Source organism: Orcinus orca, chromosome 1 (genome assembly GCF_937001465.1).
Source record: "Orcinus orca chromosome 1, mOrcOrc1.1, whole genome shotgun sequence".
NCBI lineage: Eukaryota > Metazoa > Chordata > Mammalia > Artiodactyla > Delphinidae > Orcinus > Orcinus orca.
In genome coordinates this window covers 170,986,455-171,012,449 of record NC_064559.1, presented here as the reverse complement: position 1 = coordinate 171,012,449, position 25,995 = coordinate 170,986,455, and the positions used below count along the sequence as shown (strand labels likewise).

Genomic DNA, 25,995 nt, shown 5'->3' with positions numbered 1-25,995 from the left:
GAGGAAATCGACAGTAACACAACAATAGTTGGGGACTTAAACACCTCACTTACACCAATGGACAGATCATCCAGACAGAAAATTGACAAGGAAACACAAGCTTTAAATGACACAACAGACCAGATAGATTTAATTGATATTTATAGGACATTCCATCTGAAAACAGCAGATTACACTTTCTTCTCAAGTGCACACGGAACATTCTCCAGGATAGATCACATCTTGGGTCTAAAATCAAGCCTCGGTAAATTTAAGAAAACTGAAGTCATATCAAGCATCTTTTTCGACCACAACACTATGAGATTAGAAATAAATTACAAGGAAAAAAATGTAAAAAACACAAACACATGGAGGCTAAACATAACATTACTAAATAACCAAGAGATTACTGAAGAAATCAAACAGGAAATCAAAAAATAACTAGAGACAAATCACAATGAAAACACGACGATCCAAAACAAAACCTATGGGATGCAGCAAAAGCAGTTTTAAGAGGGAAGTTTATAGAGATACAATCCTACCTCAGGAAAAAAGAAAAACCTCAAATAAACAATTTAACCTTACACCTAAAGGAACTAGAGAAAGAAGAACAAACAAAACCCAAAGTTGGTAGAAGGAAAGAAATCATAAAGATCAGAGAAGAAATAAATGAAATAGAAACAAAGAAAACAATAGCAAAGATCAATCACCTAAAAGCTGGTTCCTTGAGAAGATAAACAAAACTGAAAAACCTTTAGCCAGACTCATCAGGAAAAAGAGGGAGAGGACTCAAATTAATAAAATTAGAAATGAAAAAGAAGAAGTTACAACGGACACCACAGAAATACAAAGCATCATAAGAGACTACTACAAGCAACTCTATGCCAATAAAATGGACAACCTGGAAGAAATGGACAAATTCTTAGAGAGGTATAACCTTCCAAGACTGAACCAGGAAGAAACAGAACATGTAAACTGACCAATCACAAGTAATGAAATTGAAACTGTGATTAAAAATCTTCCCACAAACAAAAGTCCAGGACCAGATGGCTTCACAGGTGAATTCTATCAAACATTCAGAGAAGAGCTAACACCCATCCTTCTCAAACTCTTCCAAAAAAATTGCAGAGGAAGGAACACTCCCAAAGTCATTCTATGAGGCCACTATTACCCTACCAAAACCAGACAAAGATACTACAAAAAAAAGAAAATTACAGGCCAATATCACTCATGAATATAGGTGCAAAAATCCTCAACAAAATACTAGCAAACAGAATCCAACAACACATTAAAAGGATCATACACCATGATCAAGTGGGATTCATCCCAGGGATGCAAGGATTCTTTAATATATGCAAATCAATCAATGTGATACACCATATTAACAAACTGAAGAATAAAAACCATATGGTCATCTGAATAGATGCATAAAAAGCTTCTGACAAAATTCAAAACTATTTATGATAAAAACTCTACAGAAAGTGGGCACAGAAGGAACCTACCTCAACATAATAAAGGCCATATACAACAAACCCACAGTAAACATCATTCTCAATGGTGAAAAACTGAAAGCATTTCCTCGAAGATCAGGAGCAAGGCAAGGATGTCCACTCTTGCCAGTATTATTCAACATAGTCTTGGAAGTCCTAGCCACAGCAATCAGAAGAAAAATAAATAAAAGGAATACAAATTGGAAAAGAAGAAGTAAAACTGTTTGCAGATGACACGATACTATACATAGATAATCCTAAAGATGCCACCAGAAGACTACTAGAGCTAATCAATAAATTTGGCAAAGTTGCATGATAAAAAATTAATGCACAGAAATCTCTTGCATTCCTATACACTAACAATGAAAAATCAGAAAGAGAAATTAAGGAAACACTCCCATTTACCACTGCAACAAAAAAGAATTAAATACCTAGGAATAAACCTACATAAGGAGGTAAAAGAACTCTACTCAGAAAAATATAAGACACTGATGAAAGAAATCAAAGATGACACAGACGGATGGAGAGATATACCATGTTCTTGGATTGGAAGAGTCAATACTATGAAAATGACTATACTACCCAAAGCAATCTACAGATTCAGTGCAATCCGTATCAAATTACCAATGGTATTTTTTACAGAAATGATTTTTTATGAACCAAAAAATCTTAAAATTTGTATGGAGACACAAAAGACCCTGAATAGCTGAAGCAAACTTGAGGGAAAACAACGGAGCTGGAGAAATCAGACTCCCTGACTTCAGACTGTATTACAAAGCTACAGTCATCAAGACAATATGGTACTGGCACAAAAACAGAAATATAGATCAATGGAACAGGATAGAAAGACCAGAGATAAACTCACGCACCTATGGTCAACTAATCTATGACCAAGGAGGCAAGGATATACAATGGAGAAAAGACAGTCTCTTCAATAAGTAGTGCTGGGAAAACTGGACAGCTACATGTAAAGGAATGAAATTAGAACACTCCCTAACACCATACCCAAAAATAAACTAAAAGTGGATTAAAGACCTAAATGTAAGACTGGACACTATAGAACTCTTAGAGGGGGGCTTCCATGGTGGCACAGTGGTTAAGAATCCACCCGCCAGTGCAGGAGTCATGGGTCGAGCCCTGATACGGGAAGATCCCACATGCCGTGGAGCAACTAAGCCTGTGCACCACAACTACTGAAGCCTGCGTGCCTAGAGCCAGTGCTCCCAACAAGAGAAGCCACCACAATGAGAAGCCTGCACACCACAACGAAGAGTAGCCCCTCTCACTGCAACCAGAGAAAAGTCCGTGTGCAGCAATGAAGACCCAATGCAGCCAAAATAAAATAAGTTAAAAAAACAAAACAAAACAAAACTCTTAGAGGAAAACATAAGAACTCTTTGACATAATTCACAGCAAGATAATTGACCCACCTCTTAGAGTAATGAAAATAAAAACAAAAATAAACAAATGGGACCTAGTGAAACTTAAAAGCTTCTGCACAGTAAAGAAAACCATAAACAAGATGAAAAGACAAGCCTCAGAATGGGCAAAAATATTTGCAAATGAAGCAATTGACAAGGGATTAATCTCCAAAATATACAAACAGCTCATGAAGCTCAATATCAAAAAAACAAACAGCAGAATTAAAAAAATGGGCAGAAGACCTAAATAGACATTTCTCCAAAGGAGACATACAGATGGCCAAGAGGCACATGAAAAGATGCTCAACATCACTAATTATTAGAGAAATGCAGATCAAAACTACAATGAAGTATCACCTCACACTGGTCAGAATGGCCATCGTCAAAAAATCTACAAACAATAAATGCTGGAGAGGGTGGGGAGAAAGGGAACCCTCTTGCACTGTTGGTGGGGATGTAAATTGATACAGCCATTATGGAGAACAGTATGGAGGGTTCTTAAAAAACTAAAAATAGAACTACAATACGACCCAGCAATCCCACTACTGGGCATATACCCTGAGAAAACCATAATTCAAAAAGACACATGCACCTCAATGTTTACTGCAGCACTATTTACAATAGCCAGGACATGGAATCAACCTAAGTGTCCATCGACAGAGGAATGGATAAAGAAGATGTGGCACATATATACAACGGAATATTACTCAGCCATAAAAAGGAATGAAATTGAGTTATTTATAGTGAGGTGAATGGACCTAGAGTCTGTCATACAGAGTGAAGTAAGTCAGAAAGAGAAAAACAAGTATCGTATATTAATGCATGTATGTGGAATCTAGACAAACGATATTGATGAACCTATTTGCACAGCAGGAATAAAGACAAAGACGTAGGGAGTGGATGTGTGGACACAGGGCGGGCGGGGGGGATGAACTGGGAGATTGGGATTGACATATGTGCACTGCCCTGTGTAAAACAGGTAGCTAGTGGGAACCTGCTATACAACACAGGGAGCCTGCTCGGTGCTCTGTGGTGACCTAGATGGATGGGTTGGTGATGGGGGTGGGAGGGAGGGGGATATGTGTACACATGTAGCCGATTCACTTCATTGTACAACAGAAACTAACAGAACATTGTAAAGCAACTATATACCACCCCCCCCAAAAAAAAATGTATCTTAGAGATAAGCTAGTCTAAGCCCCTTTTCATATAAAGTAGGAACATATAAAGTAGGAACTCCAGGAGTGACTCCTTCTCCCTATTTATCCATTACTATAAAAAAAGTGATAATTCAGTAGTGCTTCATTATCTCCAAAAACAGAAAAATCACTACCTCACAACACAAAATATTCTTTTCTTAGAAAGTGGCTTTCTTACATTGGGCCAAATTTGCCTCCCAATAACTTTCAACTTATTGGTCCCACTTTATCATTGAAGCTGCACAAAATCAGATCCCTCTTTTTCACTGCAGGCTTTCAAGTAGCTGAAGACAAAAATCACATCTCCCATGGCCGTGCCTTCTCTAGAGGAAAATATTTCCCCAAATGATATGATTTCCACTTCCCTTCCCTTCCTTCCAGCCCTGTTCTAGATAAGCTCCTGTTGCTTTTTTTTTTTTTTGGCCATGCCATGCGGCATGTGGGATCTTAATTCCCCGGCCAGGGATCGACCCTGTGCATCCTGAACTGGGAGCGTGGAGTCTTAACCACTGGATTGCCAGGGAACTCCCAATCTCCTGTTTCTTCAGGCGACAGCACAGAGTTTCAGCATGGAGTCTAAGGACTACTCAGGGGTCGTTTATCTTTGTAAACAGTTGACTACAACTTGTTATTCTCTTGTTGGGATTATACCTCTAAAAATGCAGCTGGCTTTTTGTTGGGAGTCACAACAGATTATTAATGTATATTCAGCTTAATTCAACCACAATAACCTCTACTAAAGCAGGATTCTTTCATCCCAAACTTGAGCAATTGGTTTTCTAAGCCTATGCAGGCATCTCTTTCTATGTCTATATATTTCTGTAAAATTTTTCTAGGTTCATTTTTGCCTATTATTTCACTATTTTAAGGCTTTCTTGAATCTTATTTTTCATAATCCATAAACCTGATAACGTCTTCATTTAAGTTGCCAATAAGTGTGATGAGTAATAAAGAATTAAATATAGAGCCTCTTGTTTCCCTCCAGGGAGAAGGCAGTCTCTTAGTCAACAGTTTCTGGACACATCCATTTAATCAGCAATGAATCTACCTGTCGATTTACATCTCTTTATTTTTCCCCAGAATACTATGAGAGACTATCAAAAGCCTTGTTGAAATACAGATACACAGTGAATATAGTTCACCCTCCCTGACTTCCCAGGCTAGTAAGAACTGTCAAATCACAAAATACTCTTGGTTTAGCATGACTTGTTCACGAACCTATAATCATTGACCCTGATCTGACTGTTAAGCTGTTAAGCACATAATTCTCACATCTACCCTAAGGTATACAGAGATGAAATCTTGGGAAAGCCTGTATGAGTGCTGGAATAGGGGAAACAACTAGGAAGGAAGACCTAGTACCTAATTTCTTACCTAGGCTACTAGGCACATGTCTGCTGGCCTGGGAAACCATACCTTCTCCAAAGGCTGAGGAGAGAAAGGTGTGCAGAACAAAGAAGGACTCCTGAGTGTGTGGTCTTGTGGTAAGTTGTGCCATGGCACTTTTCTTGGACTACTTTGTCCAGCCCTAATGATGGGCTATCTCCCATCTGGACACACTTCCCGAGATAGGCATGGGAACTTACATCTCTCCTAGGAAAGGTACTCAGTAACTTGAATTCATCCCATGGAAATCCTTTGGAAGCTACAAAATCAAAGACGATCTGGAGCTTATTGCTGGCCAGGAAACGCCGCTCGAGGAACTCGCCACTGGGTGTCCGGATCCGCAGTTTGCTCACAGGCTCAGCATTTTCTTCCTTTGGCTCTGGAGGCAGGGCCTGCTCTAAGGAGAGTCTGATGGCCTAAAGAGGGCAAAAATCAGGTGTTAAACTGTTGATGGATGGAATTGTGGGGGGTGGGGGAGGGAGAGATGAGAAAAAACCTGCTGCTTCCTAGAAACTCATCAAAAGCTATTGCCCATTTATTAACTAAGCCTAATGCTTGGACAACAGAATTATGTGTTTTTCATTTTCTTAATATTAGCCCAATAAGCAATTAATTAAAATAAATCCCACCTTGATGACACATTAAATTGATAGGTAACTACACAGAGAAGAAAGGTAATTTATTTTTTACTGAAGGGCTCAGGTATTTGTGATTCCTTTCTAGGGCATGAATTAAGGCTATTAGAAGCATTTGCAAAAGACGCGTGTGCACGCGAACACACACACACACAGATGGGGGTGGAGAAAGAGAGAGGGAGAGAGAGTGGGAGAGAGAGCGCGAGTGCACAAAAGAGAGAGAGAACATACATTTCCCAAGTAGAAATGAGTGAAGATTTTGCAGAATTCTGGATAATATATTAACGACAAAATGGAGGAAAGACTCTGTTTGGGTTGATGAAAATGTTTGGAAATAATGGTCGTGGTTGCAAGACTGTGAATGTAATTCATGCCACTTAACTGTACTAAAGAAGGGTTAAAAAGGCAAATTTTTGTTATATATATTTTGCTACAATAAAAAAATGGAATGGAAAGAAATTAAAATATCAGGCTTATTGGGGGCAGGAGACTATGGTCCTAGTTCCAGCTTTGCCACTAAACTGCTGTGAGATTTGGCCAAGTCCACATTTCTGGACCTAGATGTGGCACAGACTCAAACAGGTGGGGTAAACTGTTGGGAGATCTCATGGCTAGAGTTGGGCTCTAGTTCTCAATCTAGCATTACGTTGTTTCACATTCAAGATATTCCAGTGGAAGGAGTTTAAAGATCTCTGATGTCCCTGCCTGTGGCAGAAATTCACTAAAACCTTTTTGTTCCTAGAACTGTGGCAGGTTCCTTAGACATGTAAGCCTGGTATTAGCATGCGCAGCTTCACAGTTATATTGTGTTCCTGGTTACTTTCACATTTCCATGTTCCCAATTTTCATCAATAGGGAAAACAAAAATTTCCCCCAATTAACATGAGTGAGAGAAATTGGGATATATGTTCTCTAAAATCTCAACACAATTTTCAAAGTTGGTGACACTCCCTTTGGAGAAAAAAACAACAACAAAAACCCTATTAAACAACTCTCAGGTAAAAGGGGAAATATAATAAAAACTACAGAATATTTAGAAAACAATTGTTGAAATTTCATATTCATATTGGAATCTCTGGGATTCATTTAAAGCAGTGCTCAGAGGAAATTCATAGCCTTAAAATTCTTATATCATTCAAAAGGAAAATAAAAATAAGTTAACTGGGTCTTCCCTGGTGGCGCAGTGGTTAAGAATCCACCTGCCAATGCAGGGGACATGGGTTTGAGCCCTGGTCCGGGAAGATCCCCCATGCTGCGGAGCAACTAAGCCCCTGCGCCACAACTAGTGAGCCTGCGCTTTAAAGCCCGAGCCACAACTACTGAAGCCCGTGCACCTAGAGCTTGTGCTCCACAACAAGAGAAGCCACAGCAATGAGAAGCCTGCACACTGCAACGAAGAGTAGCCCCTGCCTGCTGCAACTAGAGAAAGCCCGTGCACAGCAACGAAGACCCAACACAGCCAAAAATAAATAAATAAAAATAATTAAAAAAAAAAAAGAGAAATCTCTTCCCTTGTAGCTTGTTTTAATGGTCAATGAGTAAACATAGGTAAAGCAGGTAGCAGAGTAGTTGATACACAGAAGATGTTCAACAAAATATTTTCTACCTTCCATTACTGAGAGTCCTCAGCATGGACAGATACTAGAGTTTGTCAGGCATAGTATTTCGTACTTGTGTGATAGGCACTTGATAGGTGTTTGAACATGAATAAACTCTGATTTCCAAACAGTGAAATCTTACACATCTCTCAAGACCTGGTTCAAATATCAGTTCTTCTGTAGTGTTGACTGAATTCCAAAAGCTGTGAAAGATTTTTACTTTGCCCCTGAACTCTAAGTATTTTGCTTCTATTTCTGTTATGTTATTTAGCACGTTTTTCCTTGATTTGCTGTTACTTGTAGACACGTTGTATCTTCCCTACAAGATGTAATCTCTCTTTGCAGGCAGAAAATGTCTTACTATCCTTTGTTTCTCTTTCAGTGCCTAGCATAGTTCTTGCTCAAAAATCATTTACTGATACTGGAGAGGGTTTAGAGAAAAGGGAACTCTCCTACACTGGGAGAGTGGGAATGTAAATTGGTGCAGCCATTATGGAGAACAGTATGGAGGTTTCTTAAAAAACTAAAACTAGAACTACCATATGATCTAGCAATCCTACTCCTGGGTATATATCTGGAAAAGACGAAAACTCTAATTTGAAAAGATACATGCACCCCAATGCTCATAGCAGCACTATTTACAACAGCCAAGTCATGGAAGCAACTTAAGTGTCCATCAACAGATGAATGGATAAAAAATATGTGCTACATATATACAATGGAATATTACTCAGCCATAAAAAAGAATGAAATATTGCCATTTGCAGCAACATGGATAGACCTAAAGATGATCATACTAAGTGAAGTAAGTCAGACCAAGAAAGACAAATATTATGGTTACCATAGGGGGTTAGAGGTGGGGAGGGATAAATTAGGAGTATGGGATTAACAGACATACCCTACTATGTATAAAATAAACAACAAGGATTTACTGTATAGCATATATATATATAATATATATATATATCTGAATAACTTTGCTGTACACCTGAAACTAGCACAACATTGTAAACCAACTATACTTTAATTAAAAAAATTTGTTGAATAAGTTACGAGGTGGCATCCTCTGACCAGGAGTGATGACTAATGAAGTTTTCATCAGCCCAAGTTAGGGCCCTCCAGGTCTTTCTATCACTTGTTAGATGGCTTCCTCTATTTATAAGTGAATTTTGCCATTAATCCTATGTCTAGAAAAAAGTTCTAAAAGCCGTTTTTTGTGAGTCATCCTAGGAAGTCATTTGACACCCTTTCTCTTTTTTCCCATTGCAGTTTAGGTAAATCTCTATAATGACTTTTATATATAGTATGTAATTCTATTTTTACAAGACTATGAACTCCTGGAGCAGAGGGCCCACATCTGTATCCCTTACTTCCTAACAGATTTTGGACACACACTAAGTAGTCAAAAAAATATTTGCCAAATGAGTGAATGAAAAAATTCTCTATATTGTCACAGACATGACCTGAACTCAGGGTGGAAAAAAATCAGCCAAGCTAAATGGATTTCTCACATATAGGGGCCCAGTGAAAGATGTTGCAGAAGTAACTCCCAGTGTCTTTTGGTGGGTAAAGTAAAGCCTGGGAAAAGGGGAGAAAATACAGTCTTTGTGTTTTTTGGGTGAGACAATATTTAGGAAGGATGGGAATATTTGTCAGGCAAGAAAGGGGAGAGGAATTGGAAAGAATAGAAAACCATGAATCTAGTACAAGTTCAAGTTTTCTAAGAGTTCAACACAATAGATTGGGAATGATTCTTCTAAAGAAAATTACTCTTCCATATCAAAATGAATCTGGGAAAAGTGGAAAGAAGTAAGTTGTAGGAAATATTAACATCCTTAGTATCAAATGCAATGGAAATAGACCTAGCATTTGAATAACTTTTCTAAAAATTATGCTCTACCTCACGTTCCTCTTCTTGTTCTTTGCGAATCTGTTCCAAACGAAACTGTTCTGCCATCTCTCTCTCATGAGCTTCCCTCTGTTGATAAAAGAGAAAGGAATCCAACACTTAATAAACACTGGCCTACTTTTTTTAAAAAAGAAAAGAAATAAAAGAGAAAGAAAAAGAAAAGAAAAAAAGTTCATTTTCAGCATGGCCCAGAGGTACACTGTGGTAATGAAAGTGTATCTCTCTGGAACAAGGATGGAAATAAAAGCAACAACAAAGCATACCTCTAAGATCATGGTGGGTTCCTATTCAAACATTTAGGTAGCTCTGGGTAGTGTAGCATTCAAGATCCTTCAGACCTTTCTCTGGTCTTCATTTCTTGTCTTTTCTGCCACCTCCCCTGTACCCAAATATCAAAACTCTATTCACATCAGCCTCTATCTTGAACCCATGCTTTCTGGCTCCTTGTTGCTAGCACACATTACTTCCTCTCCTACCCCCCTTTCTCTATCCAGTTCAAATATACAATCTCTTCTATGAAACCCTGCCTAGTACATTCCCATTTCTTGGCTCTCGAAAAAAGCTGGAAAAAACTTTCCACTGAAAATCCTGTTCATTGAACTCTCACAGAACTCAGTGCTTCCCTTACAACATTTAGGATCCTTGCCTAAGTGTTCCAGCTATCTGTGCTCTTGACTGAATCTACTCTGCAGCACAATGTGAGCCTTCTTTTGAAGGCAGAAAGAGTGGCTTATTCATTTTCCTCTCCTTCAATGCCCAGTACAGAAGCATTTAATGCTCAAGAAGCATTAAATAAGTCAGTGGTTCTCAACCCTGACTGCACATTAAAATCACCTGAAGAGCTCTTTAAACATTGCTAGATTTTACCACAGACTGATTAAAAACAAATGAAGTAAACACTAGGCCCATTTTTGTTTTCACTTCTCATGATTCCTGAAAAAATTTATCTTGTCAAATGAACCATGCTTTAAGAACCTGAGGTAGAATTATATTCTTTCTGTTAATTGAAACTAGCTTTCTCCACTGCAAACCCAACTCTCTTAGGTTTCAAAATGATTAAAGGGCTGGCATTTAAATAATGAAAGACTATTTAGGATTGAGTTCTTTATCCCAGAAGTCCCCTGACCAAACCTACCTTTGCTCTGTCAGCCTCAAGTGAAAGGCGATAGGCCTCGTCTTGTTCTCTCTTCACATTTTCTCTGGCTTCTCGTTCGTCCTTAAAAGAAAGGAAAATATTCAAAGGCATTTTACCACATTACTGTTTTTAAAGAAAACAACAATAATAATCCCCTTGTCTTACTCCTGTGTAAATTTATTATAATTAAACAAGACACTTTTAAAGTGTACAATATAAATAAGCTAACAAATAATAAGGTGAGTAGCACAGTAGATAGTGAAAATAAGAATGTTTGAAGCCTAGTCTACCACTTACAAATTGTGTGACCTTGGGCAAGTTATTTAATCTCTTTAGGTCTCAGTTTCCTCAACTGTAAAAAAGAAATAACATTTGTCTCATAGGGTTGTGAGAATTGAATGCAATGATATATAAACTGTCTAGCAAAGTACCTGACATTTAGTTCATTTTCACTGATTAGTTCCCTTCTCCTTTACTCCTGATTTTTCTAAGATAAACTTGGAGATTATCAGCACTGGGACTAAGGACTGGGAGAGAGGAAAGGACTAGGAAGTAATCTGGTCAGCACAGAAAGAGGCTGAAAGCACAATACCCTGCTTAACTTTAGTCCATATCACACCACTAAAGCTTGGTTATCAAATAAGTATATCCCCACAACATTCACACTCATGAAGTGTGGATAATGTAAGTTATCTAAGTTGAAGATCTTTTAGAATATTTTTAGTGTCTGAAGTGATTATGCCATCTGTGTACATTTAAATTGTGATTTCATATAAAATTAAAAGTTAATTCAACTACCAGAATTTCTTATTTGTTAAATTCTGGAGTATAGCCAATATACATGTCCTTAAATTTAATAAATACCCACACCTGTTGACATTAGAGTATAGGTTCCCTTTCTGGTCATTTTTTTTTTTTTTTTTTGCGGTACGCGGGCCTCTCCCTGTTGTGGCCTCTCCCGTTGCGGAGCACAGGCTCCGGACGCACAGGCTCAGCGGCCATGGCTCACGGGCCCAGCCGCTCCGTGGCATGTGGGATCCTCCCGGACCGGGGCATGAACCCGTGTCCCCTGCATCGGCAGGCGGTCTCTCAACCACTGCGCCACCAGGGAAGCCCCCTTTCTGGTCATTTTGCACAGTAGGCTGAATCATACATAAGTTACCGATATCTGACTGGTTTTGACCTATAAAAATGGAAATTTCATATAGTTTAACTTAATTCTTTCTTTTTGTCTCCTCAGTTCAATATATGCTTGCTCAGGCTGAGTGTATGCTCAGCACTGTCTTAGGTACTCCCTCTGATATCTATTCAAGACTGGCCTTCTCCTTGAAGCCTCATACTCCTTTTGGTTTCAATGATTCCATTAAGTCCACAATCTCTGGTATAAATAGTAGCATTTCATTGATTCCTAATCTTTCAAATAAAAAATTAGGAAAAATTAGATGTTGTTGGCCTGAAGCTAATTGCTATACCATCTGTGATAAAAGAGTATGCCAGAGAAATTATATGTTGGGGCAAAATATCAGGAACAATGTTTAACCTGAGAGACCACTTAGGCTGCAAAGTAGTCAGGATAATTTACGTGTCATGTAATATGACACATGAATAAAAACAGGTTTTAAAAACTCCTACTTGGAGACGTACTTAGCTATTAGTATTTTTATTTTAAAGCAACAGAAGCATCTTCCTTTAAAGATATTTTCACTGATTCCAACTGGGTATTTCCTACTTTGGTCTATATACTACAGTTTTACTATGACCAGATACAATCAGCCTGATAGGACATATTCTGTATGTTTTTCTTTATATTTGCATTTGCATTTACTCTGTAAGCACCTTTGCCCACTCAATATACAAGCTTGTACAGACTGGACACTTAATAGTTCATTTGGCCATGGCTGATCTATAGTTGATGTATAATGTCTTCATTTTTTTATGTCACCAAGGAGAGGTAATGAGGAGATTAGAAGACCTGTGTTCAACTCCTAGCCCTGCTAGTAGCAAGCTGTGTGTTCTTGGGTAAACACTGTCTCCCTTTTCAGTCATTTATTAAATTAAAGAATTGAATTTTTAAGGAAACTGTGCCTCTCTGAACAACTCTATCTTTCCAAATTTAGATATTCCTAATATTATCAACAACCTATGGGAGTAATCTTATCTTTTTACATTTCAAGTAGGGAAATATTTAAGATGCTTAGGATTTTAATTGTAACATACTTTCATGACTCCACCTTTTCAAATTAGTTTAGATTTCTCTTGTAGCATTCTGTCCTTTCCCTTTAAAATGTTTATCACAATTGTATCAATTATCATATGATTATTTATTTAATGTGAGAGTCCCCCATGACACTGTAAGCACCATAAAGGCAGGGATCTTGTCTATATTACATACCTCTGTATTCCAAGTGTTTCACACAATGCCTAGCTTTTGGGAGGTATTTAATAAGCATCTGTTGAATAAATGAACCGTCTTTCCAGGCATAAAACATTCATTGTCTAGAGTAAAAATTAAGGAGGAAAATGATATAGCTCATTCATAAAGTGGCCCTATCTGAGTCAATGAAATTGACTGGCTGGGCAGAAATGACCCATTATGACACTATGTACACACACAAAGGGACCTTCTAAAAGCTACCACAGCTGGAAGCCCTCTCTGAGCACAAATACAGTTTGTAATAAAAGCATTCTAAGTAAACAGCTCTGTTTTAAAACAGACTGTTGCAGATACGAAAGGCCATTAAATACAGGGATCCCTGCCACAAAATGTGGCACCTGTTGTGAGAGGACTTCTTGAACCAGCTAACTTCCTTCCTTCCCTCCCCACTTCTCTCTCTTCTATTTCTCTTCCCTCCTTTCCTTCTCACAAATATTCAATAAGCACCAATTTTACTTTAGGCATCACACTAGTAGTGGGGTTATAGAGGCAGGCCACAGTTTAATAGAGAGAGAGAGAGAGAGATGAGCTAATCTGAAAGAACAATATTGTGTAATCTGAGCTGTTTGCTGTATTTTCTTTAACTTGTTTTTAAAAAGGCACTCATGCAAAAAATTGTAATGCAAATGTTAAATTATTCTTAAATGTAGCATTGTTAATATTGCTAGATGCTGGCTGCACAACATTGTGAATACACAGAATGTCACTGAATAATGCACATTATAATAATTAACTGTATGCTATGTGAATTCTGCTTCTATTAAAAAAATATTACTAGAATCAAAAAAAATTTGTAAAATTGCTGTATGTCCACACAACAGAGTACTACTCAGCAATTAAAAGGAATGAATTACTGATACATGCCACAGCACAGATTAACCTCAAAATAATTATGCTGAGTGAAAGAAGTCAGACTAAAGAGTATATACTGTATGATTCAATTTTTCATAAAACTTGAGAAAATGCAAATAAATCTATAGTGACAGAAAGATCAGTGGGTGCATGGGACTTGAATGGTTGGGAGGTAGAGGCAGAAGAAAGGGATTACAAGGTTCATGAGGAAACTTTTGAGAGTGATGGATATGTTCACTATTTTGATCGTGGTAAAGATTTTATTAGTGTATACGTATGTCAAAACTTTTTAAAATTGGACAGTTTATATAGGTACAGTTTATATAATTATACTTCAATATAGCTTTAGAAAATAAGTGATTAATAATACTGAAAAAATTAATGTATGGATTAAACAGCAGCTTGGACACAGGTGAAGAGAGAATTAATAAAGTGGAAGTAATCTGAAGAAACTACCTAAATTGCAACATGGAGAGACACAGAGAAATAAGGTATAATAGAGAAGTTAAGTGGACATGGAGGATATAATCAGAGTGCCTAACATGCATCTGCTAGGAACCCTAGAAGGGAATATAAAGAATGGAGCAATACTCAAAGAGATAATGTTTTCGAATTTTCCAGTATGGATGAAAGATAAGAATAAGCGGCCAAGGACCATTTCAAATGGTAACCTCTAGTTCTATAGAAACTACCAAACTGAATAAACAAACAAATTGACTGAAGTCATCATAGTCAAACACAGCTTTGAATGCCACCTCACCTGAAGAAGACCAGCTCTTGATTCTGTGGATCCAGTGGTAAGACCTTGGATGACTGGGTTGTAATAACAGAAATAGTACTTAGAACCTTGCTAACAAAAGTGTGGTCCAAGAACAAGCAGCACTGAAATCAACTGGAAGCTTGTCAGAAATGTAGAATCTTAGGCTCCACCCAAGACTGACTGAATCAGAATATGAATTTTAATAAATTCTCCAAGTGATTCCTATGCACATTTAATTTAGCAAAGCACTGCTTAAGAAGCTTTGCTTAAAAGTAATGTATACTGCTTAAGTGACAAGTGGTTGGGATGTTATTTTTGCCTGCAGGAAAGCCATAAATGGGGAAAGTTCATCCACTCTGGTGCAGAAAAATAGTTAAATACTAGGACCAGGACCTACCTTTTTACATGGAAAGTCAAGCTAAATGCTCTGGAGATTTTTTTGGGATGTGTGTGTGTGTGTGTGTGTGTGTGTGTGTACACGCATGCAACAGAGATGATGTAATGGTGTTTGATAGAATCTAAATACTACATTCTGTGGCCACTTCTCCAGTCAGGATTCCTTCCTGAAGATAGACAGATAAGACAGGTGGAGGAAGCTTACTTTCAATCACAGGTCAGCAAACTGTGGTCTTTGGGCCAAAGCTGGCCTGTAGACTATTTTTGTAAATAAAGTTTTACTGGAATATAGCCATGCCTATTTGTTCATGAATTATCTATGGCTACTTCTGTGCTACAATGACATAGTTGAATAGTTGTGACAGAGAGTATATGGCTTCCAAAGTAGAAAGTATTTACTATCTGACACTTCACAGAAAATGTCTGCTGACCCTTTAAAATCATTATAAATGTTGGTTTCAGTCTTTTTAATTTTTAACTTCTGGTAAGTAGAGAATAAAATCCTAATGAGATTTTAAAGTTCATAAGCCTAGGGGGAGCTTCAGTAAAAGCTCAGATGGAAAGAGTAACTGATTTGTTTATTACATACAAAAAAATCAGAAGCCACAAACTAGCTCCGACATCAGTATGAAAGGTTTACAGTCAAAGGTCTCGTGGCAGCATATTTCAAATTTTACATGGGCTAACAATAAGAGGTCTTGAAAGGGAGTTCATATCATAGATAAAAATAATTTGATTAAATGTAAGAATGCAAGAGAATTACATACTTGGACAGGTTTCCAGGTATCTAGGAAATGTGGAGGAATGATGTCTAACTCTAGACACATGTGAACTAATCATCTGTCTTAGAGGCTTAGGTATAGAACTTTTTGTTCTGCACCACTTGGTACCTTGGCTTAGTTTTAGGCAATGACTCTGTTGAACATCTACTATGAGTAATCACTGGGCCAGATATTGTAGGAAAGACATATGTTAAACTAGTCCTACTTTAAAGTGTTTTAAATTTCATCTAAAAGAAAGGGACAAATGATTTGGGTGGGGTATTTTTATGGAGATTTTGTAGTTATATCCTGCTGTTATCAAATTTCTATTGTTAAAAGCATAGTGTCAGGGCTCCCTGGTGACGCAGTAGTTGAGAGTCTGCCTGCCGATGCAGGGGACACGGGTTTGTGCCCGGGTCTGGGAAGATCCCACATGCCGTGGAGCAGCTGGGCCCGTGAGCCATGGCCACTGAGCCTGCGCGTCTGGAGCCTGTGCTCCGCAACGGGAGAGGCCACAACAGTGAGAGGCCCGTGTACCGCAAAAAAAAAAAAAGCATAGTGTCAGACTTATTACCTTTCTAAAATGAAAATCACATCATAACACTCCTCTTTCCTAACCTTCAATGATTTCCCCACACCTTCAGGATAAAGTCTAAATTTCCTAGCACAGGTGCCCTCAATTACTTTATCAGCTTCATTACCCACTTCCCCCTTCCATATACTCTATGCTCTAGCCATACAAGCCCTCTCACAGCTCCCTGAACAGACCAGCCTTTGCATGTTTCTCTGCCTTTGCATATCCTTTATCCTTTGCCTGGAAAATTCTTCACCACTCCTCCTTCGGCAAAATCACACTCATCTTTCAGGCTCAACTTAAGTGTCTAGGCATTCACAGGTACCTCACCCTGGGTTGAATGGTTTCACTTCTGTGTTCAATTCACACTGTATTATTTAATCATATATTTACATATTTCTCTCTCAGAGTAGACTGAGCACTGAGGGCAGGAATACTGTTTTATTAATTTTTGAATTTCCAGCATAAGTGAACACTACCAAGTTGGCACTTGATAGATAATAATAGCAGTTAACATTCAGTGAATGTTTCCTATATGCCAGGCATTCTTCTAACTACATTATTATCATATATAATCCTCAGATATATTGAGGGAAGGAGGAAAGAAAAGAGGTGACTATACATAAAAGAAGAAAGAAAGGGAAAGGGAGCTAAGGTATCTGCTCCAGGAACTGTCATGGACCTCAAAAAAGGCCAAAAGCCTTTGCAAGCTAAATGCTCTTGTTTTACTTCCCTCTTGCTACCATTACCCTAATTTGGGTTCTGAGATTTATAACATACCTAGAAGCCTTGAGAGAAATAATAATAGGCAGGACGGGAATAAGAAAATAGCTCTACTGAGGAAAATTATCCTCTTGTGTAGGGTGCTAGATTATTCCATGACTATCTTCTTTCTGTAACATAATCTGCAAGGGTGACAAATTTCTTTTCAGGGGACTCTTCATGTGATGACTGGACACAGTGCCTGGCACATAGTAGGTATTCTACAAATGTGGACTGAATTGAACTGGGAGGACAGTTAACTGACTCTTCCTGAGTCACTAAAATAGATAAACCAATCCCTAGCAATTTTGTAGATTCAGTGATGTCAAAAAGAAAAAAGTAAAATAATTCAAATATTTGATCATTTAAAGCCAAGTTTTCAAAGCCTGCCTCTAAAGCTAAATTGATCATTTTATTTTCTAAGTAAATACCTGGTCAGTGTGAGAACAGAGGAAGCAGAGATTTTAGTTATTAAATTATTCTGAAGGGGCTAATTCATTAGGCACCAAAAAGATATAAGACTGCCTCAATTTCTTCTTTAGTATTTGGGAGGTAAAAAGCACGCCCCCCTTTTTTTTTCAGATCTCCACCTTATGGTCTAATTGGGACAGAATTGGAGTTCAGATATTTAAGATCTTATTTTTGAAAATTCTCAGGCCACAGGATGTTCTGATAATCTTGTTTACAAAACATTTAAATAGTATCTCATATTTTAACGTATCAGAATTAGACATTTCTCCAAAGAAGATATACAAATGGCCAACAAGCACATGAAAAGATGCTCAACAACATTAGTCATTATTAGGGAAATGTAAATCAAAACCACAAGGAAATACCACCTTATCCACTACGATGGCTATCATTTTTAAAAAGAGAAAAAATGAGTGTTGGCGAGGATGTGGAGAATCCTTGTAACCTGCAGATTGGAATGTAAATGGTACAGACGCTGTGAAAACTGTTCGGTGCTTCCTCAGAAAGTTAAACAGATTTGCCACATGACCCAGTGATCCACTTCTAGTTATATACCCAAAAGAACTGAAAACAGGGACTCAAATAGATACCTGTACACAAATGTTCATCCTATCATTATTCACAACAGCCAAAAAGTGGAAACAGTCCAAATGCCCATTAACAAATGCATAAACAAAATGTGATATATCCATACAATAGAATATATTTCAGTCATAAAAAGAATGAAGTAATGATATATGCTACAATGTGAAGGAACCTAAGTGAAAAAACCAGACACAAAAGTCACATATTGTATGACAGCATTTGTATGAAATATCGAGAACAGGCAAATCCACAGAGACAGAAAGCACAGTGGTTGCTAGAGGTTGGTGGGGGGCAGAGGGGGTTGGGGGAGTGACTGCTTAATGGGTTTGGGGGTGATAAAAATATTTTGGAACTAGATAGAGGTAGTAGTTGCACAACACTGTGAATGTACAAAACACCACGTAATTGTAAAATGGTTCATTTTATGTTACCTGGATTTCGCCTAAAAATAAACCAAGTATCAAATTACAGAGCTAAGAACTAAATAAAAACAAAGCACTCTACAGTGTAAAAAGGGAGAAGAATATTTATACTTGAAGTATAAATGATGAGGGCACTGCTTGAAAAAATGTGTTAAATTGGCCTTCAAAAGAAGTACTGCCTGGTAGCATCGCCTCCATGGTGTACTGTGTCCAGGACATTCATCTTCCAGCCAAACAGCTTGGATTCTAGTCCTTGTTCCATCCTGATGGCAAAACAGTACAGGGAAAAAGTACAGCTTCAAACACAAACAACTCAACTTGGTCTGAATTCTAGGTCTGCCGCTTAATTTCTGTGCCCTTGGGCAACTTCTTTGAACTCTTTTCAACACTGAACAATTTTATCTCCAAAACAGGAAAACTACCTCCTCGTTGGATTACTGGAAGGATGAAATGAAATGATGAATACATATCACCTAGCACAATGGGCATTTGATAAACGTTACCCTAATAATCATCACCATCATCATCATCCTAGTAATGTTAATCCTCTTCCTTGTAATAACTAGATGTGTAACCTCAGGCCGAACAGTTTAACTTCTCTGAATTTCTTCCAAGGACTGCCTGGGGAGGCCCTGGGGCAAATCATTCCTCATTAACAGCATCATTTTTTGATAGGTAAATTGGCAGTGGTAGAGGAGGGTAAACAGGGGAAGGTTCACGAATAATTATATGGACACGAGTCTCAGGTCTCTGAAGCATCTTCCCATTGTTCCGTAGCTGACTGCTGTACCCTATCAAGTCTATGTACCAGGGTTCTGATAGATGTCCCAGGGCCCAAAAAGAACATCAGAGGTCCTAAGCAGAGATTATGCACCATATGTAATTTAGAAGAAAAGCAATATTAAAGTGTATTCAGAAGTCTGACCAAATTCTAATTTTTCTTAAGACTACTTTGATTTTTCTGAAATATTAAATTTCATAAAGGTATCTCTCTGTCTACATATATTTTTCCTGTCTATTTATTTGGTGAACCTACTTTGCTTATTCTATAAATGTTTGGTCTGCCTTCACATAATCACATTCTAAGTTGCAGAGGACAGAGGCTTTTTAGTATGAGGGCCCAGGACAAACCCTTAAGTTTGCTCTATTTTCGAGTGACCTGGGCTGTGAGAATTAAATAGAAGAACACATGGTGGGATAGTGCTCTGAAATGGACTAAGGTTCCAGACTGAAAGGAATGATCATTTTGTTAATAGAATCAGGAATGACTTAGAAGGCCTCATCTTCTCTGTGGTAAGAACGAATTCCTTGGCCCTAGGCCTAATTTATCACTGTGGTTTCCATGGTGTTAAAAGTGTTCTCACTTCCTTGTTAATCAAAGCTACCACTGGGCTTCCCTGGTGGTGCAGTGGTTAAGAATCTGCCTGCTAATGCAGGGGACATGGGTTCAAGCCCTGGTCTGGGAAGATCCCACATGCCGTGGAGCAACTAAGCCTGTGTGCCACAACTACTGAGCCTGCGCTCTAGAGCCCACAAACCACAACTACTGAGCCTGCACACCTACAGCCTGTGCTCCACAACAAGAGAAGCCACCGCAATGAGAAGCCCGCGCACCGCAACGAAGAGTAGCCCCCGCTCGCCGCAACTAGAGAAAGCTCATGTTCACAACGAAGACCCAACGCAGCCAAAAATACAGAAAAATAAAATTTTTAAAAAGCTACCATTAACCAAGTATTTGCAAGAAAAATGTAGTAAGTATTAATGAATATCCTCCTGCCTATATCTTTATCTAAGACTTTTAATCCTTTAAAGTCTTATATTTCAAAGTTTACAAAGCACTTTCACATGTGATACTCACAATAATGAGGTTGGCCAGGAAGAGACTTTGATCCCCATTTAGAGATGAGGAAATTGCGACTGAGAAACTTCAAGTGATTTTTCCAGGGTCACTCAGCTTGTTAAAATGTAGGCCACCAGTTACCTCATTTAGAGCTCTTTCTGCCATTTCACCTTTCTTCAACCTATACACTTATTGTGTTTCTCCCTCTCTAAATTTTCTTCCTTCCAAACACTGCAAATATAGTCCTTAAATCAGTGTAGGGAATGGTTATGGAATGATTTTCTTGGGACTAAACTGTTTTCACTTGCTGAATGAACTGAATAGAAAAAACAGATACAGGGTTAGTTTATTTCATTACCAACGGACTCTCCACCTAGAAGAGCAAGATGGTATAGAATGGATAGGTACCTCCAGCTTTGTATTATCCTGTAGAGTTGTCATCATCTATTTACATGTCTATTTCTCTCTTTAGACCCTAAGCAAATCGAAGAGACTTTTCCTTGTTTATCTCTGTATCCCTAGTTCCAATCCCAAGCAGTGCCTGGTACTTCCTAGATCCTTAAAAACAGAACAATGAATGAGCATTTTGGCTCCACCAGACATCTGCTTTATAAGTTTATATTTGTTAAACTGATCTGCCTGTAAAATCATCAATGACCTGCTAGTGTTCAAAAACGGTGAAATAAGGATTATGGCAAACCTGACACTTGATACTCTTTCAGGTTATATACCTGAAAGAATAGGTTTGATACCTGTTATATCAAGGACAGAGCCTAAATGCTGGACAAACTGGTTATTTTTAAAAATCTAGTTATCAAAAGTTTTAAACAGAGAAATTTCAAGATATTTGTATCTTGTTATCTATCACAGTCCTACTGCAGGACTATGAAAACAGAGAGATGAATTCACATGTAGCAAGTAACTTCCAAGTCCTAACTAAGACTGTCTTGCTTTGCTAGAATGTTAAGTCTCTGGAATTTCCGGTGCAGATGTTTAGAAAAGATTATTTTTCATCTGGATAGAAGTGGTATGCGGGAGTGAGTTGAAAAGCTGGATTTAAGACTGGTTTGCTAATTTCTTTAGTGGCAGGGTTTCAAATGATGAACTGTCATCTCAGTGTCTGCTTTAGAGGGAGTGGGCCAACTTGTGAGAGAGAGTTTATGTTAAGCTAAACCTATCCAGAGAGAATCTACCTATCTGCCTGGTAACGTAGGATGAAATCTGAACGTTTTTCAAGCATGATGTCTCAGTTCAGACCCTGGTCATCTCTCGCTTAGACTATGGCATTGGCCTCTTAGTAGGTCTCCTAACTTCCAGTCCCTTCCTATAAAATCCATTCATCCATTCATTCACTTACACATTTATGAGACATTTATGCTCGCCTACTATATACGTTAAGCTTTATGTTAGGGAATGGAAACAATGATTAAGAGGTTTGGATGATGGCCATTCTGACTGGTGTGAGGTGACACCTCACTGTGGTTTTGATTTGCATCTCTCTAATGATTAGTGATGTTGAGCATCCTTTCATGTGTTTGTTGGCAATCTGTATATCTTCTTCGGAGAAATGTCAATTTAGGTCTTCTGCCCATTTTTGGATTGGTTTGTTTGTTTTTTTGATATAGAGCTGCGTGAGCTGTTTATATATTTTGGAGATTAATCCTTTGTCAGTTGCTTCATCTGCAAATATTTTCTTCCATTCTGAGGGTTGTCTTTTTGTCTTATTTATGGTTTCCTTTGCTGTGCAAAAGCTTTTAAGTTTCATTAGGTCTCATTTGTTTATTTTTGTTTTTATTTCCATTTCTCTAGGAGGTGGGTCAAAAAGGATCTTGCTGTGATTTATGTCATAGAGTATTCTGCCTATGTTTTCCACAACAAATGCTGGAGAGGGTGTGGAGAAAAGGGAACCCTCTTGCACTGTTGGTGGGAATGTAAATTAATATAGCCACTATGGAGAACAGTATGGAGGTTCCTTAAAAAACTAAAATTAGAACTATCATATGACCCAGCAATCCCACTACTGGGCATATACCCTGAGAAAACCGTAATTCAAAAAAAAAATGGACTACAATGTTCACTGCAGCACTATTTACAATAGCTAGGACACGGAAGCAACCTAAGTGTCCATCAACAGATGAATAAAGAAGATGTGGTACATATATACAATGCAATATTACTCAGCCATAAAAAGAAAAGAAATTGAGTTATTTGTAGTGAAGTGGACGGACCTAGAGTCTGTCATACAGAGTGAAGTAGGTCAGAAAGAGAAAAACAAATACTGTATGCTAACACATATATATGGAATCTAAAAAAAAGGTTCTGATGAACCTAGGGGCAGGACAGGAATAAAGACACAGATGTAGAGAATGGACTTGAGGACACGGGGAGGGGGCAGGGTAAGCTGGGACGAAGTGAGAGAGTAGCAATGACGCATATACACTACCAAATGTAAAATAGATAGCTAGTGGGAAGCAGCTGCATAGCACAGGGAGATCAGCTCAGTGCTTTGTGACCACCTGGGGGGGGGATAGGGGAGGGTGGGAGGGAGGTGAAAGAGGGAAGGGATATGGGGATATATGTATACATATAGCTGATTCACTTTGTTATACAACAGAAAGTAACACAACATTGTAAAACAATTATACTCCAATAAAGATGTTAAAAAAAAAAGATAAGTAAGATGTGGTTTCCTTCTCTCACTAGTTGTAGGAGATAGATGTATAAAATTGGAAAGGAAGGCAATATGTATGAGGGCCTATTATGGGTTAGTTATTTTACAAGATGCTGTTTCTTTTTTTTTTTTTCGGTACGCGGGCCTCCCACTGTTGTGGCCTCTCCCGTTGCGGAGCACAGGCTCCGGACGCGCAGGCTCAGCGGCCATGGCTCACGGGCCCAGCCGCTCCGCGGCATGTGGGATCTTCCTGGACCGGGGCACAAACCCGTGTCCCCTGCATCGGCAGGCGGACTCTCAACCACTGCGCCACCAGGGAAGCCCAAGATGCTGTTTCTTTTCATCCTCACAAACTGCAATTATTACTTCCACGTCACTAAGGGGAAACTGAGACTCGGACTGGCTACATAATTTGTCCATAGTGTGTAGCTTGTATGGGACTGAATCAGCTTTTATACTTAGGTCTATCTGTTTCTAAAGCCTGTGTTCTTTCCACTAAACCAGCGGTTCTCAGATTTTAAAATACAAACGAGTCACTTGTTAGATAGGAGACTTGTGAAGACACAGATTCTCTGGCCCAACTGCAGAGATTCTGATTCAGTAGGTCTAGCAATGGAAGCTCAAAAGTCTGTACTTTTAACAAATATGTGCTCAATGGACCACACTTTGAAAAGCACTGTACCTCAAAAAGAAAAAAATAACAGATGATTATACCACCAAAATAAGTACTATCATAAAGATATGAACAAAGTGATGAGCAAATAGCATAACCATCATAATTAGTTTCCTAAATTACAAATCTAATTATGTCAACTTCTTACTTAAAAGATGTGATGAATACTCACTGCCCACAGTCTAAAGTTCAAATTCCATAGCATAGCATAAAAGTACAGTGTGACCCTAATGCACATTTTTAGCCTTTTCTCTCCTCCCTTTCTTCTACCAATACCTCTTTCTTGCCTTGCTGAATTACTTCTCATTTCCCACATGTCCCAAGCCATTTCACATCTCCAAGCTTATCACACTTCCACATTTTTTCAATGAACTTCTTCCTTAATCCAAATGATTATTTCCTACTCATTCTTCCAAACTCAGTTTATATGTTATTATTATAGAAAATATTTCGAAAGTACTTAATAGATGCCAAGTACCAATCTAAGCACTTTACATGTATCAACTGATTTAATCCTATCAAGTAACTACTAATTGAGGAAACTGAGGCACAAAGATATTAAGATAGTTTTCTCAAGGTTATAGAGCTGCTAAGTGGCAGAGGTAGGGTTTGAATTCAGGCTATATGGGACCTTGAGCTCTTAACCACTAACTTATAGTTGCCTCTTATGAGACAGTGAGCTATTCTCAAGCAAGGACTCTCTTCCAGATAACCAGGGCCTAACTCAAACTATATTTCTCTTCATGTTCCTCTAGCCCACTCTCATCTCTTAATCTTCTGAACTAACTTCCTTCCATTCCACTTGTGTGAACTATCTCTCCCTCGTTTGAACCTAATTATTCTCTAATTGCTTCACGTACTGAGGTTTCATTTTTAGAGATTAAGTGGCAAGCTCTCTGAGGGCAGAAACTGTCACCCAGTGTAGCTTGGCACATGTCAGGCACTGAAAGAATTATTGTTGGACTGAAAAGCAGAGCAAGCATTTTACCAGCTAAACTATGGTCACTGGTTAAAGAGAAAGCACGTGAATGGGGAATGGGTAATTCCTCCAAAGTGGAATGAGGGAGTGAGTGGGCAGGTATTTCTTAGTTCCTTTCTTGACAGAAGGCTGTTATTTTGAGAAGCAAGTAAAAAAGGGCTCTTAAGCATATAAGGGATTGTTATCCATGGCTGGCTGGTCCTGACTTTCAAAGTGAAATTCTGGAGTTCGGACTCCTAGTAAATAGTAGTTAGATAGCTATAGCTATGCATTTAAATTGTTATTTGGATTTAAAAGCCTTATAGAAGCTATCACTTCCTTCCCAGAGAAGAGATGTTCACAAATACTTTGGGTTGGTTGCAAAGCTGAATCTTTCTACTGCTTTGCATGAATAAACTAGTTCAGGGCTATAAAGTATATGTTCTTTGTCTTAGTCACACTTGCAATATATGCTGTGAACAGATTCCATAGGTTGTATTCTTTCCCTATACACACACACACACACCAGAATATTATTTAGCTGTTAAAAATAAGAAAATCCCATCATTTGCAACAATATGAATGGAACTTGAGGGCATTATGCTAATGAAATAAGTCAGAAAGAGAAAGACAAATACTGTATGATCTCACTTATATGCAGAATCTAAAACAACAAACAAACAAACTCCAAGCTCATAGATACAGAGAACAGACTGTTGGTTGATAGAGGCAGCGGGTGGGGAGTAGGCAAACTGAGTGAGGAGAGTCAAAAGACATAAACTTCCAGTTGTAAAATAAATAGGTTATGGAGATACAATGTACAGCGTGGCAACTAATACTGTAGTACATCTGTGAAACTTGCTAAGAGAGTAAATCTTAAATGTTCTCATCAGAAGAAAAAAAATTCTTCAACTATATATAATGATGGACGTTAACCAGACTTATTGTGGGGATCATTTTGTAATATATACAAATACTGAATCATTATATTGTATACCTGAAACGAATATAATGTTGTATGTCAATTACACCTCAATGAAAAAAACAAAAAGGAAAATGTTATTTAAAAACAAAAAGCGAGAAT

At 38.2% G+C, this 25,995-nt stretch overlaps 1 protein-coding gene across 3 annotated transcripts in view; it reads right to left on the bottom strand.

The window, feature by feature from the left end:
- The window catches only part of FAF1 (Fas associated factor 1), a 490,154-nt gene that overhangs the window by 32,166 nt on the left and 431,993 nt on the right, over positions 1–25,995 (bottom strand). For 2 of the 3 annotated variants that reach the window (XM_033435552.2, XM_012534460.3), the window contains 3 exons: positions 10,753–10,833; positions 9,609–9,686; positions 5,676–5,891 (listed from right to left, as the gene is read on the bottom strand). In XM_033435552.2, coding sequence (XP_033291443.1) covers positions 5,676–5,891; positions 9,609–9,686; positions 10,753–10,833 — 375 coding nt within the window. Of the gene's footprint in view, positions 1–250; positions 296–5,675; positions 5,892–9,608; positions 9,687–10,752; positions 10,834–25,995 lie in introns of those variants that run through there. The other variant, XM_049700116.1, reaches the window with a different exon arrangement.